Below are 19,288 nucleotides of genomic sequence, written 5' to 3'. Positions count from 1 at the left end.
GACGGGTGGTCCCTGGGGGTTCATTTCACTCGCTTTATAGCTTTTTTCGTGAGAGAAAAAAAACGATAAGAGGGTATTTGTATTTGCGAGTCTCTTTGAGTTTTAGGGTTTCTATCTTTCATTTGCTCTCCAAATTTCAGGTATTTTTTTCTCTGAAACCTGTTTGGTTTCAGTGTTTTTCTCTTGTGTTTTTCATCTTTGGACTTTTTTTACTGGTTTTTTTGAGGTATTTTTGAAAGTTCCTTTGTTCTTGAAAAATTTTAAACGTTGTTCATTGCAATGCTGCTTCAGTGGGTGGGTTTTTCAAGGGTTTTCTTCTTTTTTGAGTATGATCTGTGCTTCGTTGCCATTTTTTGTTTCTAGTTTTTCAACAAACGCTTCAAGTTTGCACCTTTTTAGCTGTTTTTTTTTTTTTTCTATTTTTAAAGACTGTAGTTTTTCGTTAGTGTAGAGCACTTTTCTATTTTTAAAGACATATACCTTTCGTAACCTTGTTATTTTATTTTATTATTCAGTTCTTTTATAGTAAAAAAGGTTTCTTTTTTGTCATCTTATCATCAAGCCATTAGAAAGCTGTGCATTTTTGCTTCAGCTTTTTGTCGCTTCATGTACTCTTCCTCTGCACCTATAGTCTTTTACTGTCTTTTGATGCGCTCAAGGTATTTACTTTCTGGTATATTTTCGTTCTACCCCTTAAATGATGCAATATATTTGGTTAAAGTTTTGACTTTTATGCTAAAAACAGTACCTTTTTGCCTCTTCATGTTAACCTTTTTACTGCATAGCCAGCCTTGGTACCTCTGGGTTCAAGCTCATATTCTTAAAGGTTCCTTTTTTTTGGTACTCTGAAGGGTTTCTTTTTCTTTTATATTACCATTTGTGCTTATTTCTCTTTTTTTTTTTTCTTGTGGAAGTTCCGGCATTCATCAACATACGCTTTTTTTATTTTTTTTCTACAGATCCTCTGATTTTTAGGTAATATTGGTATCATTCGTAAACACGTCTTTCATGTGCATGAATGTGATTTTATAAGCATTTTGTGAGGAAAAAAAAAATCTCATTTTTAAATATTATATAGTTTTGGTGCTTCGATTTTTTTTTTTTTTGACGTATGAGCATATTGACTTTGTTTTTCTTTTTGGCAAATGAGCGTATTGTTAAAAAAAAAATCTCATTTTGAATATATCGGTCGAAAAAAAAATCTCATTTTGAATATATCGGTCGAAAAAAAAATCTTATTTTGAGTATATTAGTAAAAAAAAATCTCATTTTGTTGTTTTCACTTTGTTAAAATAATATATCACATGAAAATATAACATAAATATGATACAAATAAAGGGAATACGAAATACAATATTAATAAATAACACGAAAGAAATATGATTTATAATTTTAATAATAATTATCTATGAATTTAATAAAATTAAAAATTATATTTCATATTTTTTTATTTATATTAATTGTTAAACATAATTTTTATAAAATAAATGAAATTTAGTATTTACACAATAGACACAAAAATTTTCAATCTAATTTTAAGTCATTATTCTATTTTCTGAATTCTTTAAATTTTTATGTTTATATTTCTCTAAAAAAAAAAGATATATCTTTGTTGATTTCTCTTAGGATATTTAAAGTTAAAAAAAAATATAATCTTATAAAGAAAAACTATATATATAAATAAACACTATCTAATTTAAGTAAACTAAATACTAAATTATATAGAATGACGAATTTTAAAATTATGATACGTCAAGAGTGATTGTTTCTAGTTTTTTCTCTTTTGTTGGTAATAACTAATTTATCAAGTTAAGAGTAGGAATTATTTTTTTCTGCTAATCTTTTTATCCATGAAATGATACTATTACCTACCTTTTAGGGAATTTGTCTTGTAGCTAATCTTAAGTGCTTACTATATTTTATTTTTCTTTCATGTAAGAAAAATTTTCTTGGTTAGGAAATGGACTCGTCTGAGGATGAGGGAAGTGGGGCAACAGGCACTCTTCCTCCTTCCCTGCCTCTGCCGCGCAATGCAGTACCAAACGAATCAGAATCTGAACCTGCAAAGAAGGTTGTACGTGTCCCAATGGCCAGGAAAGGTTTTGGATCTGAAGGGCAGAAGATATCTATTCTCACAAATCAATTCAAAGTGAATGTTGGAAGTGTTGATGAACATTTCTTCCATTACAGTGTACGTAATTGCTTACTTCGCTCTGCTTCTCTTTTTTTTTTCTCATTGGTAAATAGAAATTATTGATTCAAGTTTCTTCTTCTTTTGCATTTTGGTTCAACAGGTTTCTCTTTCTTACGAAGATGGTCGCCCAGTGGATGGGAAGGGTGTTGGAAGAAAGGTGATAGATAAGTTGCATGAGACCTACAGCAGTGAGTTGGCTGGAAAGGACTTTGCATATGATGGGGAGAAGAGTTTATTTACTGTTGGTCCTCTCCCAAGTACCAAGCTTGAGTTTCCAGTTGTACTTGAGGATGTTACATCCAACAGGTTGACGTGCACTTTAGATTGATTTGAAGTATTTATACTGCTCCCATTCATTGTCATTAATTTTTTATGTATAGAAACAATAGGAATGCAAGCCCTGATGGCAATGAAAGCCCAAAAGAGCGTGGAAGGAATATATTAAGACGTATGCATCAGTCAAAGACTTTTAACGCGGAGATTAGCTTTGCCGCAAAGATTCCCATGCAAGCCATTCAAAATGCTTTGTATGGACAAGAATCAGAAAACTCACAACAAGCCCTGAGGGTGCTAGATATCATTTTACGGCAGCATGCTGCAAAACGGTGAGTTAAAATATGTGCCTGCATATTCTTTTCTCCACCTGTAGGTTTTGATACCGGATATTGTATTTATTCTGACATTACAATGACTTTCATAGGGGATGCCTACCCGTTCGCCAATCTTTTTTCCAAGATGATGAAAATAATTATACAAACATTGGCGGTGGTGTCCTAGGATGCAGGGGGTTCCATTCAAGTTTCAGAGCTACTCAAGGAGGCCTTTCACTGAATATTGGTTGGAACCTTATCTCTCAGCGCTTTTGCATTTGTGTGCTTTGTATTGTTTGTTTAATTACTATTTCTCTTTGTGTTTCAGATGTATCAAATACAATGATAATTCGACCCGGTCCAGTATTGGATTTTTTACTTGACAATCAGAATATGAGAGATCCTCACTGCCTGGACTGGAACAAGGTTATCAATAACTACATTTTTTAGCCAAGTGAATTAGAGTTCTTTGCATCAATTATTAATTATTAAACCGCAATTGCTTGAAACCCTGAATAGGCTAAACAAGTGCTTAAAAATCTGAGGGTAAAAGTCAGACCATCCAATCTGGAGTACAAGATTACCGGATTGAGTGACCTTTACTGCAAAGATCAGATGTATGGTTTCCTGGTCTCACAATAGTGCTTTTTCTTTGATTTGGGCTAAATTGGCTACAATTTAACTTTGAGCTTTTCCTACTACCATGTTGTGTAATACTTCAGTTTAAAGTTATTATTTTTTATTTGTTGTGTACTGTGTCCATAATGCAGGTTCTCATGGAAGCAGAAGAGTACGAAGAATGAGACTGGTGAAGCTGAGACTGTGGAGATTACTGTTTATGAATATTTTGTCACCCATCGCAAGATACAGTTGGATTATTCTGCAGATTTGCGATGCATTAATGTTGGCATGCCAAATCGGCCAACATATATTCCTATGGAGGTGAATGGGTGCATTGTGGTTTTGTTTTGTTACATGATATATGCTTAGCAACTAATTCTTGTCTATGATTTGTTGTGCACCTGTTGCAATGCCATAGCTCTGCACTTTGGTGTCCTTGCAACGCTACACAAAAGCGCTATCCACTTTCCAAAGAGCTTCGCTAGTCGAAAAATCAAGGCAGAAGCCTCAAGAAAGACTGAGTATCTTGTCTAATGTAGGTCTATTATAAGCTTTTGACTCTCAACATTCCACTTGCTCTACAACTTATGAGTGTTGCAAAATTTTGTGCAGGCTTTGCATAACAGCAATTATGGTGCTGAACCAATGCTGCGTTCATGTGGTGTTTCTATCAGCTCTAATTTCATCCAAGTGGAAGGCCGTATTCTGCCAGCTCCATGGGTAGGTTAATGATATTTATCTTTCTGAATTTTGTTTGTTTCTTTGATATTTTGTACATGTATGCTGGTTGTTGAGGGTTATTTTAATGATCCTTCGTTTAGATCTACATGCCAATTGAGTTATCTTTTGATGACAGATAAGAGCGGGCGATGGTGAACATTTCTTGCCACGGAATGGGCGATGGAATTTCAACAATAAGGTCTATAGCTTCTTTGCTTTTGCAGCCTTCTATCTTACATATGTTTCATCTCTTGTTTCTCAACAGTTCAGTTATGCTTTCGTAGAGATTTGTGGAGCCAACTAGGATTGAAGATTGGGGTGTTGTTAACTTCTCGGCACGTTGTGATGTAAATAAACTTGTGCGGGATCTGATGAGATGCGGAGAAATGAAAGGAATTGTAAGTTTGTTGTCTAATTTTTGTACTGGTTGTATTGGTATTGTCAGTCAGCACATACAAAGTTATAGAATTCAACTTGTTGGCTCAAGTTCTTTTCCATGTCTCTTTTTCAGCCTGTAGATAGTCCATTAGGTGTGTTCACAGAGATGAATGAGAACAGACGTCTCTCTCCTTTGGGTAGAGTGGAGAAGATGTTTGATGAGCTGCAATCTAAACTTACTCATAAAACTCCACGGTTCCTTCTTTGTCTGCTGCCCGATAGGAAAATTTCTGGTCTTTATGGTGTGCACAAACGCATCTGTTCATACATTGTCTATGCATGTTTTTCTTCAAGTCTTTTGCTTACGTTGTAAGTTCAATGAATTTTCTAAGGTCCATGGAAGCGAAAGAATCTGGGTCACTTTGGCATAGTCACTCAGTGTATGGCTCCAACTAGGTTCAATGACAAGTACCTTACGAATCTGCTTCTCAAGATCAATGCAAAGGTCTGCTTCCGTCCAATGAATTTTTTTTTTTTTTTTAACTTGAGTCATTCCTCTGGTTGCAGTTCTAATCTTCTGTAGTTAAACCAGTAGGGTTATTGTTCTATTTATAATTAAACCTGCTAATATCATAATCTGCTCACAGCTCGGAGGACTGAATTCAATGTTATCAATTGAACAAACACTTTCATTCCCTGTCGTTTCAAGTGTTCCAACTATGATCCTTGGCATGGGTGTGTCACATGGCTCTCCTGGGCAGTCCGATGTCCCGTCAATAGCTGCGGTAGGGAAGATCTTATTCCTTATCATTGGGTTTCTCGAGTTTCAATCAATTGCAAGCAGTTATAGAGATGTGAATTGGCAGTCTCTCTGTACTACAAATTTTGTGAGATTTTTTAATTGTATTTAATTGTAGGTGGTTAACTCCAGGCAGTGGCCTTCGATTTCCCGCTATAGGGCATCTGTTCGGACACAGTCGCCCAAGGTTAAAATGATAGATTCACTATTCAAACGAGTGTCTGACCAGGTGGATGGAGGTCTTATGAGGTACGTTTCAATCTTAAAGTTATTTGACTAACGAAGGGACAAGTATTGGCCAAAATAAGGACATCGTTTATCCAAAAAAAGGGACAAGTTATTTGCTGAAAATTTATTTTTTATATCCTTATTATTGTTTCTCTCTTCTTGCTTGGGGCGTCATTGGGGGTGTGTTGTAATAAGAATATGTTATTCTGCTGGTAATCATTTATGTCGTAGTATTTTAACTTTTGAGAATATAATGTTTATAGTTTGTGTACCTAACGTATTTTCTTTGATATCAGGCAGGCTGTATTGGACTTTTATAGAAGCTCAGGACAGAGAAAGCCTACTCAAATCATCATATTCAGGTTTCTTATTTTACATTTTGCTGTTTCTCACGTTCATTCTATATAATATCAATATTCTAAATCATACATTTTGAAAGAATACATTTTTAGGGAACTCAGGGATGCAAAATTTGGTTTTCCTAGTTCTTAATTGCCACGGCTTGGTCTCTGCTTTGCAAACTCTATTTGTATTGACTTCAAGTAATGGGTGTATTTATTCTTTTAAATCATCTTTTTACTTGTGAAATGCTGTATTGATATTCAAGTATATTTGATCTGCTTAGTCTCTTCATGTCGCTTACAGATTGTACAAGTTGTCCTTTAAACTTTTAATCAACCTAGCATGTTCCTTGCTGCCTGCTGTTTGAAATGCTTCAGAACATTCTCATTTTTTAGCCTTTTCTATTATCCTCATTTTCTGCTCTGGCTATATGACTTAAAATGATGTAAATCCCCCCTAATGCCCTAACTAACATTCATATTTCTTTACATATTTCTTGTAATCTAGTTTGTGGTTATTTTGCTGATCTTTCCGTTACACTTTTTTCGGATGCTAATGCAATATTGCTTACTTGCTCATTATTCTTGGTTCAACTCAGGGATGGGGTTAGCGAGTCACAGTTCAATCATGTTTTGAACACTGAACTGGGTCAAATTATTGAGGTATGCAGTAGTGCCTTTCAATCATGGGAACTGAAAATTGTGCATTTCTTTTTTAGTTATTCATGCAAAAAAAGTGAGAAAATTGTGCTAGTTATAAATCAGCCTTAAGATGATAGTGCCTGGGACAAAACATCTCTGGTTAACGTTTACTTTATAGGCTTGCAAGTTTCTTGATGAGAATTGGAACCCCAAGTTTGTGGTCATTGTAGCACAAAAAAGTCATCATACAAGGTTTTTCCAGCAGGGATCTCCTGATAATGTTCTACCAGGTGAGGCTCACTCATTATTTGATGCATGTCATCTGGTACCTCTGTTATAGTTGTTAAAATCGATCTTTTTTTTTTATTATGATTATTATTATTATGCAGGAACTGTGATAGACAACACAATTTGTCATCCACAAAACAATGACTTTTATCTATGTGCACATGCTGGAATGGTTGTAAGTTTTTCTAGAATTTTGTTTCAGTTGATCAACGGTTGTTGATTTTGCAATTTTGTCTCGCTTAATTGGTCAAGATATTGCCAACTACATTTGTACTTGCCTTCTCTATCCAGAATTCATTGTTTGTATTTTAAGGCTGTCATGTATGTTCTGTTGTGAAAGAAAATTTACAACTGAGATTGAAGTTCCTCTTGTGGTTGGTTTCCTCATCCAAGTTGTGCTCGATGCTTTTGCTGTGTCTCATGGGTATAGCCCTTCATCTTTTATTGTAATGTTGGTTTGTTTTTATAATTTGTGTTCGCTGTTCAGGGAACCACAAGGCCTACCCATTATCATGTTCTCTTAAATGAGATTGGATGTTCGGTCGACGATCTGCAGGAACTTGTCCATTCTCTATCATATGTGTAAGTGTATAATCATGTGTTGTAATTTCTTCATAAATGTTTTAAGCTGTAATCACTGTTGCATTCCTTGTAATCTCTTTCTAATGCAGTTATCAAAGAAATACCACTGCCATATCAGTAGGTAAGTATTCTGGTTGAGCTGCTTCCCTAGTGTTTATGATATGCTTTTTCTCAAACGCCAAGTTAATTTGGTTTACCTAATGATTTTCCCACATGATCTCCAGAGAATAGTTTGTCGTTTTTTGCTTGATTCTGTATTTCCATTTCTTAAAGGTGTTTGTTTCAATCTTACTTTGGATTGCAGTTGCTCCTATCCGCTATGCGCATTTGGCAGCTTCGCAGTTGGGGACTTTCCTGAAGTTTGATGAGGCTTCTGAGACATCCTCAAGCCATGGTGGGGTGACTGCTCCTGGAGCCGTACCTGTTCCGCAACTGCCGTGGTTGAAAAAGAATGTCTCCGATTCTATGTTCTTTTGCTGAGACCTTTGGACCATGTTTTCTATAGGCTTTTGGTTTTACCAACAACTGATCGGAAACTCTTTTTAAGTATATTTAACCTTTAGAGGTAGGGCTATCGCAGACTTGTTCTGATGATGATGTGCTGTTCTCTGAATCATCATCCATTTTGATTATAAACTTTTTGGATGCTTAGCCCCTAACGTATCTAAAGATATGAATGCTTGACTAGGTAATTCACAGTGGCTATTTCCTGTTTGGTTTAGAGAAGTGGTTACACCACTGCCCTTTGCTCTGTGCTCTTATTTACTGTTGGGCTTGGGTATCAGTTACTTAACCAGTTAGATGTGGCTTCTGAGTAACTACTTTTGTTGGTTTGTGATGCTTAGAAAACTATACCATTTCGATATTACTTCTCTATTATATAATGTAATGCTTTTCTGTGGCAAGAATGAGTTATATTTCTAGCTTATTTAATTTTTCAGGAAAGAGTTTGTTGGTTTTGGTAGGAAAAAAAATAGCATGCAAAAATTTATAGACAATACTTCCAGTTAAAAACGAATCTCCACTGTTTCATGTACCAAGGAAAAAAGAAACAGCAATATTTCAAAGGAGTATCCATTTCAAAACCATGGCAACCATAACAAGCAGATCAACTTTCCAGAATGGTTTGATGCAGTCAGTGGAAAAGTTGGGGATTCTTGGAAATTAGGCAACTTTCATTCCTTTAAGGCGGTAGCCTCGGCAGCTTATGAAGTAAAATGTTTTGCCTCTGAGATTGAACGCATCCCTACTCCCACCGTAATGTTGTTGATGAAGATTTCGTCAATGCAATTGTAATAGCTTGTCCTGTTCATTTGTACAACTGTATATAGCTGCTTGTTGAATCCAAAATATACACAAACTAAATATGAAATTCAGTTTTGTCAATGCAGTTCAACATTTGTAATCATTGGAAGAAAAAGAAAAAAAAATCAAAGATGCGGAAGTATAAGAAGGAATGGAAAAAAAAAAAAAGAGAAAAATGAAGGGCTTTCCAGGAAGATAAAGGTTGAATCACAATGATAGAACTTACAGGGCCAGTCACCCACGTAGGACTGCTGACGAATTGCCCAATCAGTGAAGTGAACATTTGGTTTCCAAGTAAATATTCCTCCTCCAACCCTGTGTGGAACTGGCTGCCTGCTCTTTGTGTTCAGAACTGTTACCATCAGCAGCACCGGGCAGGCAAGTATTATCTTCAAACCCTTCATTTTCACCACTCTTTCTCCCACCAAAACTTAGTCTTTCTTGATAACGAGGCTAATGCACTGGTCTTTCTTGATAATAAGGCTGATGCACTACCACCACATGCATTTCAAATTCGTATGTATCTATAATCACAGAACTCTAAAGTTTGAAGCAAGAAACTTGGCGCCAGTTATGAGCAGATTTTAACATGACCAGACTACAACTATCTCACAAAATTGGAATGGTCGATAATCACACTTAATGTTTCCAAACAGATCCGTTTGGTGAATCTTGTGTGACTGTTTATTTTGATTCTAGAACACCTGCTGTTGTTAAAAATCAAACGTTTGCAGAATGTTGGAAAAAAATAGGAAGAATTTAGCTGATATAGAAGAACATGGCTTGAATGTTATTTCCACTTTCTCCCACGACAGTTTGAAATCTGTTTTGGTATGAAATTAGACGTCCGGCACCTGTAATTCACAATGATATCTGTAATGGAAAGTTTTTGGGATAAAGGTCATTTTCATTATTGTTTTGTTTGATTCTCCTCGGACCAGAAGTCTTTGGAAAGATATTCCATTTCATCTGACTGATATTAGTAATTGGAAAGAAAGATCAACAACACTGTAGTAGCCAGCATCGGCAGAAAATTTTGGCTCCAAGAATTTGATGAAGAACTGCTTTTCCCTGGAGAGAGGGTGCCGGAGCTGATGTTATATCTTCAACATGGACACCAACTTTCACTCCTTGAAAGCAGAAGCCTCTGCCACTGATGAAGTATTATGGCCTTGCTTCTTTCATTTCAAACACATCTCACCCACCTCTTGTTATACTTGTCATGAAATCTTTCTCATTACATTTCTGATAGCTGGTTTTATTCACCTCCAGAACACTATAGAGATTCTCGTCAAATCCAAAATCTGCAAAAAAAAAAAAAAAAAAAAATTCTTTCTTTCTAAATTCTTCTTCAAGTACTAAAAAGACACTTTCTTCTCCAAACCATAACTGGAAAAAGGATGAACTTAATTAGTATAGACAAGAAAGAAGAAGCTAAACCCCCTCTTCTAGTAAGGAGAAAATAATTTGCTGCAAAGAAAACATACTGAACAAAAAAGGGGCGAAACAAAAGCATAGTCAATACTTCAGAGGTGCTTCAAAAAGCCATAAAAGTGGGCATAATTATCAATGTTACCTATAAAACCTGAAAAGACACTCTATCCCATAATCGTAATTAACCTTCAAGAGCAAGTTTCCGGAACTCACTATACATAGAAGGGAGTAGGGACAGAGATATCCCTAAGGAAATATCACCAAAACCTGTACAGTGAATTCATTTCCTGCATGCAAAACCAGGGGCCACCATGAAAAAAGTTCTATTTCCATACATCTAGTGAAAATGCATGCAAAGGAAACCTTTATATTTCGAAAAAAAAAAATGCAAATGCTCAGGTGACGTACACTTGCTGGGTTTATAATGGTTTGCAACAGAGAACAAAGAAACATCCGCAAACAGATGGGAAGCAGAAGAAAGACCATTCAGTTTTTTAAAATACATAAAGATCTATGCAGACAACAGAATTTTGACGGTAATACTTTAAACTATATTCAATTTTCTTCACTTACAAATGACATAATGGGGAGGTAAAAGATGAAAGCACACCACACAACCTATTTCTTGTGTGACTAAGATGACTGAGTACTAATACAAAACAAAGACAAAATTCAAAAAGAGGTACAAGAGTAAATACTTTTAGTAGAACTTACCTAGACATGAGAATCAATTAAACAATAGAAGTTAGTTGTGCAATAGTTGATCTTTCATTTCATGTAAAACAGTTATTTAATAACTTAGAAAGTTCTGAAAGAAAGTCCACCTCACTGCAACCAATTCCCAACTTCTTCCTGTCACTCAGGCAGCGCTTATGAAACTTTAAGTAACTGAATGTAAAAACAACTGAATTAGCCAACTCTGCTTTTCAAGTGCTCATTCTCATTCTCTCCATCCCTATATACCTCTCTGAGCAAGTACAAGTACATGCAGAAGGGCTCTAGCACAGACCACAAAGAAAGTCTGTTTTAGGTACAACAAAAATCTGACGATGTCATGAAGTTATATGTGGAACTGTGCAAAAGTATACAAAAATACATACATATATTAGAGAAAAAATCCACCATCCCTTACTTCTGTTGCTTGAAATCATTTTCTTCTAACCGCTGATGACTTGGATGCTGAAAAGGTGGAAATGACTTTGGCAAGGAACCAACTAGTGGACTGCTAGAAAGAGTTCCATGTGGTGAACAGCTCAACTTGGAAGGCGGCCTAGAGCTGTAAAAAATGCTTAGACATCCATTAACTACGGAAAACCTTAAAGTCTAGTCAAATAAATTAGGTTTCATGTATATTTGAAACCGGCAGTAATCTGTATTCTTGCACTCAAAAGCAAGAAAAAGTTCTACTATTAGAAAACAAGCCAAAAGAACCTCAGTTACTCATGATATTTAAAATGAGGAAACGATCACTTAGAACTAACCCATAACTATCTGGAGGAGTAGAACCAAAGAAATATCCAACCGAATTACTTGGTGGACTTTCTGATATTATTGAAATTGAGTTGTGACTGGTTCCATGATTCTTTAAGTTGCTGGAGAAAATTCTCTGCTTCTGGAATGAATGTTGCCTTGAGAAACCTTTATTTTGCTTCCTTCAGGAACTTTTTCCTCCAGACTCCACAAGACTACTGCTCCCCGCGGCGTTTTCACCTATCTTCGAATTTGATACTCCCGATGCACTCCTTGGAGACCTTGGATTTCCATCTTTATTCTCATAAATAGAGTTATTCTTTCTACGACTAAATCGTTTAATTTTCAGCTCCTGTTCATAACGGTCACCAGCAAGTAATTAGATTACAGAAAAAGACGCAACTTATAAATATGTACCATAACACAGTTTTAAGTAAATTAGAAAAGCTTGTCCCTTGACCTGTTCATGGAAGTAAAGACCATCATTTATCACAACAGCAAGCTCACTGGATATGGACTTTGAATCTTTCGCACCAGCTTTTGGTCCTTCACCTGTCCCACTATTCTGCACATCAGAAGAAATAAGTACGTGCCATCAGAAGAAAAACAGAAACATTCGAGTGTTTAATATGAGTAAAACATGATCCAAACAAAATGCGTGATCACGGCGTAACCTAAAAACCGAGAGAGAACATACCAGTCTCAATAAAAAATAAGAATATCAGAAGAAATTGGAAGAAAAGAGATGCAAGAGTAGTGGGCCAGAATGTCCTATCTTAATGTCACTAAATTCGAAATTATTGCTGATGTGAAGAAAATGGTTATCTTTCTATTTGCAATTGGGAAAGAACACTGCCCTCTTGAATAAGTTTACATTGCTTCAACTGCACAACATGGAAGTATTACATTATGCACGTACATGCTTCATAAATGTGATGTCTACGAAATAACAGATTTAGATGGGGTATTATATATATATATATATATATATATATTCTTTTTGAATTGTATTTCCATTCATTTCAAAGTAAAGTCTGACATTCTTATCATTTTCTCATGACATCAGACAATCAATATGATACTATTGGAATGTCATGATATCAGACCAACTATCTTGAATTAGCAAGTAAATACATAAACTTAGAAGTTAGAAGATCCCTTGAAGCTATTGCAACGACCCAATCTTTAAACATGAAGTATAACAATAACAATTAACAACGCAAAAAGAGAATTCATACAAAGCAGTACCACATTACCTGGGTAACAATCACAAGTCTCTGAACATCCTGATCGTTGATAACCATCTCGTCATCTTCATCATCCATTCTGAACAAAAAATGCCATTCAGAATTGAAGGGAAGGTTATTAGCATCTAGGTGTTTAAAACTTGCCTTTAAACAGAAAGTCGAAATTTCCCTAGCTCAAACGAATTAAATACAAAAACAATCTAGTACCTTTTAAGTGCTGAAAGATTCTTTAGTGCTTTTTGCTCGAGCTCTAGCTCTTCATCAAGCATAAATGTGTGTGCGAAATCATTTGATACGTCAGCAACATTTTGTATTGTTACATCTGATAATAATTCCATACTTTCAGCTTTATTGTCAGTAAACCTTACAGACTCAACTCTTTGTAACTGTTCGACATCTTAGAATTTAATGTGGGAATCAGCAATTAATTTGCTGTTCATTTCCACCATAGAATGCTCATTTCTCACAATTTAATAGAACTTGCGCAACTGCATGTTTTCTGTTATTTTTACGTGTTACTTCCATAGGATTGGCCACAGCTGAAACACGCTCCAAGCTCCCACCATGCAATGTAAATTTATCATTTTCTTCAGAAGTGTTCCTTCAATTATCTTCATTCACATCACCATTTCCACATGAATCAGTGGCATTCTCTTCAAGTTGGTACTGAGTTGCCTGAGGTTCTGATGACAATGTTGTCTTCGAACTAGCTGGAATCCACTTGGACCACTCGTCACGTCTCCGTATCTTGTCACCCTATAATATCAATTACCAAGTAAAGACAAGGCCATCCAAGCAAAGAACAGCATCGGAAAAGGAGTGTCACTTGCCAGTGTACCACAAAACAATTACAGATTGTCAACATAAGTCTGTCCCCTCGAATTTAATTGATACAGATGACAGAACTCATATTAAAACCTTAAGGTATGTATACCAGCAAAAACACCACCCTTGGAAACTTGTTAAAAAGAGACTCCTTGACAAAACTATTATGAATTTGGTAAAATCATACGTATACCGTGGATGAAATCAAATTACATTATTATTATTTACGTTTAAAAATTGGTCGACATTTGGCTCAGTCAATTGATCCATCGATATATGCTACTTTTATTGAAAGAACATGTTCAAATTTTCTTTCCATGAATAAAAAAAAGTTGATGAGTGTCACAAACCCATTAGGCTTCTTAATTAGATAGAATGATTAATCAATATTAATTTTAAACTCATGTTATACATGGGGCAAGCAATTGTTTTATATTTTTTCTTACAAATACTATTATTACTTACAAAAAATTAGCATGTTTATTTTAAAAACACTATACTATTAACAAAAATTTATATTCCCATTATCATATATTTAGCTAAAAATCTAATTTTAATAATATGAGTAGTAAATATATGTGTAATAGTATTCTAAAAAAATTAAATCTAATGATATATAAACCTAATAATTTTAAATGCAAATTTAACTTTTTTATTATAAAATTATAATTTAACCGATAAGATTGAATTTTTTTTATCTTTGACCTTTAACAAAATAACATATATATTTTCGAAAGGAATAAAAGTAGAGTAATTATTATGTATTAATGCATATACCATTTTTATTCTATTAACTATTTCAATTAAGTTATTTGTGTTTTAAATACTTTAATTTTCTAATCGATACTACATGTTTTTTATATCTTATAAGAGACCAAATTTTTTGTAAAGTTTTAAAATTTTCAAAAACCCATTTAAATAATATTTTATTAGAAATAAAGATGAAAACCTATGATATACAAGTTATGATTATTAATGTGGTTCATGAATTAATTGTTTATGACTCATCAAACACATTAGGATTATTAATTATCAAGCAAAGTTACGAGAAAATATTTGTTAACCATCACAATAAATTTCTTAAAACTAGTATTCCATATCATTCATTTGTGTAAAATTTTTCTTAACCCTATATTCAAAAACTTTTTTTTGAAGAGTATATTAGTAAAAAACAAACTCTTATGTTATAAAGAAAATTTAACCAACATCAATAAAAGTTCCCAAAAAGAAGTCACAAACTCGAACTCAAATTACCATAACAAAATTATCGATAAAAAATATCTCAACTTAAGTGAAAACAATCAACATATTACATTTAAAATATGTTACATATATAGCTTGTTAGCTTTATAGGTGAGATGGTGATCAAAGAGGGAGTGAATTGAATTTCTTCAAATTCTTTCAAAACAAATGATTTCAATATAATTGAATAAAAATTAAAACTAATATCACAATATGATGCAAACAATAATGAATTGATGAACTATAAGCAATTATGACCTACAATCTAAATAAAGAGATAAGGATAGAGAAATCAAATATAAAAATTTATAGAGGTTCGATCATTTTCCACAAGGCACCTACGTCCTCTCTCTTGGTTGTCCACACCAAGGATTCAATCTATAATACTTAAATTAAAATTACAATCCTACCTTTTTCTCACTAAAGCTTAGAGATAGAAAGTTTATACTTTCTACTTTTTAGGCTAAGTCGTAACCTCTCAATCCCACAAATTCAAAAGGATACCTCACATTTTGATTACAAAATCATTTAATAACAATGCAAACTTAAAACACATCTCAAAGGCTAAGTGTTTGCCTAATGAAGTATAAGAAAATGTGATGAATGAAGAACAACAATATTTTGGCTACAAAAAATACAAAGGATATTGAACTTAAGCTCTAAAATCTCTTGATTCTAACAGAAAATGAAAATATAACTTGTTAGCACTTGCTCTCTTGCTTCATCAACTTTCTTGGCGTGTTGGAATAGCTAATATATAGAGAAAATGAAGAGCTAGCCATTACGGATGCTTAAGAGAAGAAAATAGCCACTGAATGCTCGAGAAACTAACCGTTAGACTTATTCTGGGCATGACTCGATTGATCCTTTCCATGAGGGAATTGATTGGTTCATGTTTTGAACCAATTTGGGCTTAAAAATAGCCTACCCGATCGATCCCTTTATGTAAGGGATCGATTGGTTCAAAAGGGTGATTGATCCATTTTTCATGCACGAGCACAAACCTACATTCTATAAGAAAAATCAATCGATCCCTTCTTAAGGGGATCAATCATGTCCATGGCTAGCTGGTTGACTCTTGTTTTGTACTATACTCACTAATTTAATCATATCTTGAGCTATACAAATCCAAATCACAAACAGTTTGAAGATTTACAAACCAGACTTAAAGGGCTTTTCTATCTAAAATTCATTACCTAATTCATTGTGTACAAATTATAGTGAATTTTTAAAATTACTCATTGTGCAGTTTTTACATAACTACAAAGTGTTTAACAAAAATTCAAAATATTTTCTTAAAAAATTTGGATTTTGATTTTGTTTGATCCATTAGAAAGTAGACTCAAAGAGCTTTCCAACCATATAAAATTCAAATATTAAAACTTTGTGAATTAATACAGAAAAATAAAACAAGTTTAATGTTAGAAAACTTTGTTCTTCTAAAACAACTTTCCTAAGTTAATCTATTTCTTAAAAAAAATATTATCAAAATTATATTAAGTTCAAAATGAATAAGTTTACTTTAAAAACAACAATTAAACTTTCATTTAAGCTCAAATAAATAATCTTTAAAGATAGATTTGGTTTGAGAAATATGAAAACAAAGACAGGTTTATTTATACTTTGAAAAACATATTATTTATTTAGTACCAAAATATAAAACTTAAAAACATGTACTAAATAAATCTTTTTCAAAATCTTGATCAAGCTTATTTAATTTATTATTTTATCATTTTAAAATAAGGATCAATTCAAGGCTAACATAGTTGATTCATACAAAATAAATTAAAATAATAGAAATAAAGATGTAGATTTATAATATATAGGTTATGATTCTTGTGGACATCCAATTTAGTCCAAAGCCCGAACTAATCGAATTTAGTCTCGATTTAAGCTTAATTGAAAAATTTTATATTTTATTCTTATTTTTATTTCTTTTGTCTTTCTATTTTCACTGCATTTATCTGTATATATATATATTATTTATTATTTTGTTTAATTTTATGTGATTTTTATTATTTGTTGATTATCCTTAGTTATGTCAATTTATTTAATTTTGCCATTCTTATCATGTTTTTTTGATTATTAAAAAAAAAAATTTGAAAGCTTATTCAGTGACGATTCTCGTATGAAACAGTTTAAAATTAAGTTATGTTATTTTTTAAAAAAAATTTTAATCTTGATAAAGCTCTTCTAGTTTTTTCAATAAATAATGTTCTAATGAACAAAAACAAAGACACGGAGAAAATTAGAGGAAATCACATAGAAAAATCGAGTAAGAACCACCCCACCAACAAAATCCAAGCAAGCTCCAGCAAGTCCCTCGTACCAAGTCTTCATACCTATTCACTAGTCACCAAAAATCATACCACCTTCATCACCCCACACACCATGTACACTGTCACCATCGTAAGAACCAATCGAAGGCCTTCCCTGTCAATTCCATTCAACTTCAATTCCCTTAGTAAAATCACAAACCTCTAACACATATAACCACTAGACTACCTATTGTCACCACATTCCCTAAACCATTGGAAATAACCCATATCACAGAAGTTGGTTGCGACAGTCCACAACAGTTCTAGTTGAGACCTCATGCCCTTATAAGCATCAATTTCACCCACCACCGAGTTTCTCTTTTGCCACCATAAACCTGCCAACAATTTCAGCAAATATTCACAATACCAACCACAGTATAGGAGAGCAAACACAAAACCACAACAAATTAAACATTGACACAAGCAAAATCATCTAGGAATTCGGCAATGATACATACAATCATAGAACCCATAATAGGCAAGTAGAACACCAGTGACAGAAAAAGGTACGACAATAGTGGTCTGCAACGATCGAGATGAGATTTTGGAGATCGAAAACGGTAAAAGTATAGAGTAAGGGATGGAGACAGGCATATATAAGGATCAACTTAATCGAACAGTGAAAGAATTTTGAACGGGGTCGCAGCTTCAACTACAATCTAAGAGGTTTTAGACCTTTTCAAAGGAAACTAATTTCAGAAAGAGGGAGAAAAGGCCGAAAGGAGCTTGTGGAGATCTTTTGGAATGATTCCAATGACGGTGAGTGACGACCAATGGCAGCGTGCGATGATGGTAGCAACAAACGGCCACCGATTTTTACATTGGCTTGAAGCTTGGCTTTGTTCATTTGAGAACTTAGAGAGAGAAAGATATATATGTTTTTTTAAAGAGAAAACTGAAAAGGAAATAGAAAATTTTTAACTTTTAAATTGATTTTAAACATTATGTTTTAAATAGTCAACACCTGCGCGTTTACCATTAACTCGACTCAAAATCCGTATTGAAAACCCAAAACTCCAGAGTCTAATTTTTAGCCAAGCTGCTGAATCATGCCATGAGCCAAGCCGAGTTGATTTTTTCTTTTGAGAGGAGCCAAACTACCAAGTCGTATTCTAAAGCCGAGCTAGAAACTTTTCTTTGGTATTGTTTTGGTACTTTTACATTTTATTTTATTTATTTTTTGAGTTAGAAAAGAATGTGAAAAATAAAAAATAAAACATTACTAATATATTATAGGGTTTTAAAATAAATAATTAATAATTTTAAAAATTAAACAAAAAAATTTTACAAACATATTAGAAAGTTAAATTTTTTTGAAAAAATGAATTTTCCATAAATAAACCTTATCGACTTATTAGAAATTTTTTAATTTTATAAAGAAGGTTTTACCAACATATTAAAAAATTTTATTAATTTTTGACAAAAATTAAAATTTTTAAAAGAAATAATTTTCATAAAATCTTACCAACATATTGAAAGATAATTTTTAACAGAAAATCTTACCACCACGTTGAAAGATATTTATGAAAATAAAATGTTTATATAAAAATTAGATTTTGAATCTTTAATGATGAAATTACTAAAAGCGTTGTAAATAACAATCTCTATATAAATTCTTAAGTAAAAAATTCTTTCTAAATTTTACCAAATTATTGGAGAATTAAAAAAAGATTTTTAACATCAAGATTCTCCAAAATCCCACATATTATAAATAAAAGATTTTATAAAATATTAATGAATCCGACGATAAATCTCTTTAAGGCATAACAAATAGTTTCATTGAATACTCTTGAAGTAAGAGAATGCTCTAAAATTATTACCAACATATTGGAATAATTTTAAGACAATTTTCAATAACTAATTATTTGATAAAATTTTAACAGTTTTGGATAACAGGAGATCAAATTGGTACAAGGTACTATAACATTTCTTATACGTAACCAAACTCATAGATCTAATCTTAATTTTGTAAACATGAATCTACATTTTAAAAATATCTGAGTCAAACTTAGGACATCTTTTAAAATGGAATAGATTCAATTAAATGACTAGTTGCACCTAAAG

At 33.2% G+C, this 19,288-nt stretch overlaps 1 protein-coding gene and 1 pseudogene across 2 annotated transcripts; one reads left to right on the top strand and one right to left on the bottom strand.

Moving 5' to 3' along the window:
* The first annotated feature begins 1,960 nt into the window (after positions 1–1,960).
* Positions 1,961–7,863, top strand: LOC149518342 (protein argonaute 4-like). Of its 2 annotated transcripts, none has more exons than XM_089761818.1 (22): positions 1,961–2,191; positions 2,295–2,500; positions 2,575–2,799; positions 2,895–3,031; positions 3,113–3,210; positions 3,304–3,401; positions 3,555–3,726; positions 3,824–3,940; positions 4,018–4,125; positions 4,262–4,324; positions 4,410–4,523; positions 4,637–4,805; positions 4,896–5,008; positions 5,151–5,288; positions 5,421–5,551; positions 5,827–5,892; positions 6,471–6,534; positions 6,692–6,803; positions 6,903–6,976; positions 7,289–7,383; positions 7,473–7,504; positions 7,688–7,863. In XM_089761818.1, exons 1-22 carry the CDS (start codon positions 1,961–1,963, stop codon positions 7,861–7,863), a joined length of 2,739 nt encoding a protein of 912 aa, XP_089617944.1. The 2 variants fall into 2 exon arrangements, with proteins under 2 accessions (XP_089617944.1, XP_089617945.1); XM_089761819.1 differs by having other exon boundaries at positions 3,304–3,414; positions 3,571–3,726.
* Positions 7,864–8,369: 506 nt separating this feature from the next.
* On the bottom strand, positions 8,370–17,818 carry LOC149518341 (la-related protein 1A-like; annotated as a pseudogene).
* Between the last annotated feature and the right edge of the window lie 1,470 nt (positions 17,819–19,288).

The sequence above is a fragment of the Durio zibethinus genome, chromosome 6 (genome assembly GCF_047325235.1).
Source record: "Durio zibethinus cultivar Kanyao isolate XHJ-2024 chromosome 6, ASM4732523v1, whole genome shotgun sequence".
Classification (NCBI taxonomy): domain Eukaryota; kingdom Viridiplantae; phylum Streptophyta; class Magnoliopsida; order Malvales; family Malvaceae; genus Durio; species Durio zibethinus.
The sequence above is the reverse complement of the archived record's forward strand: the minus strand, read 5'-3'. Positions and strand labels throughout refer to the sequence as shown.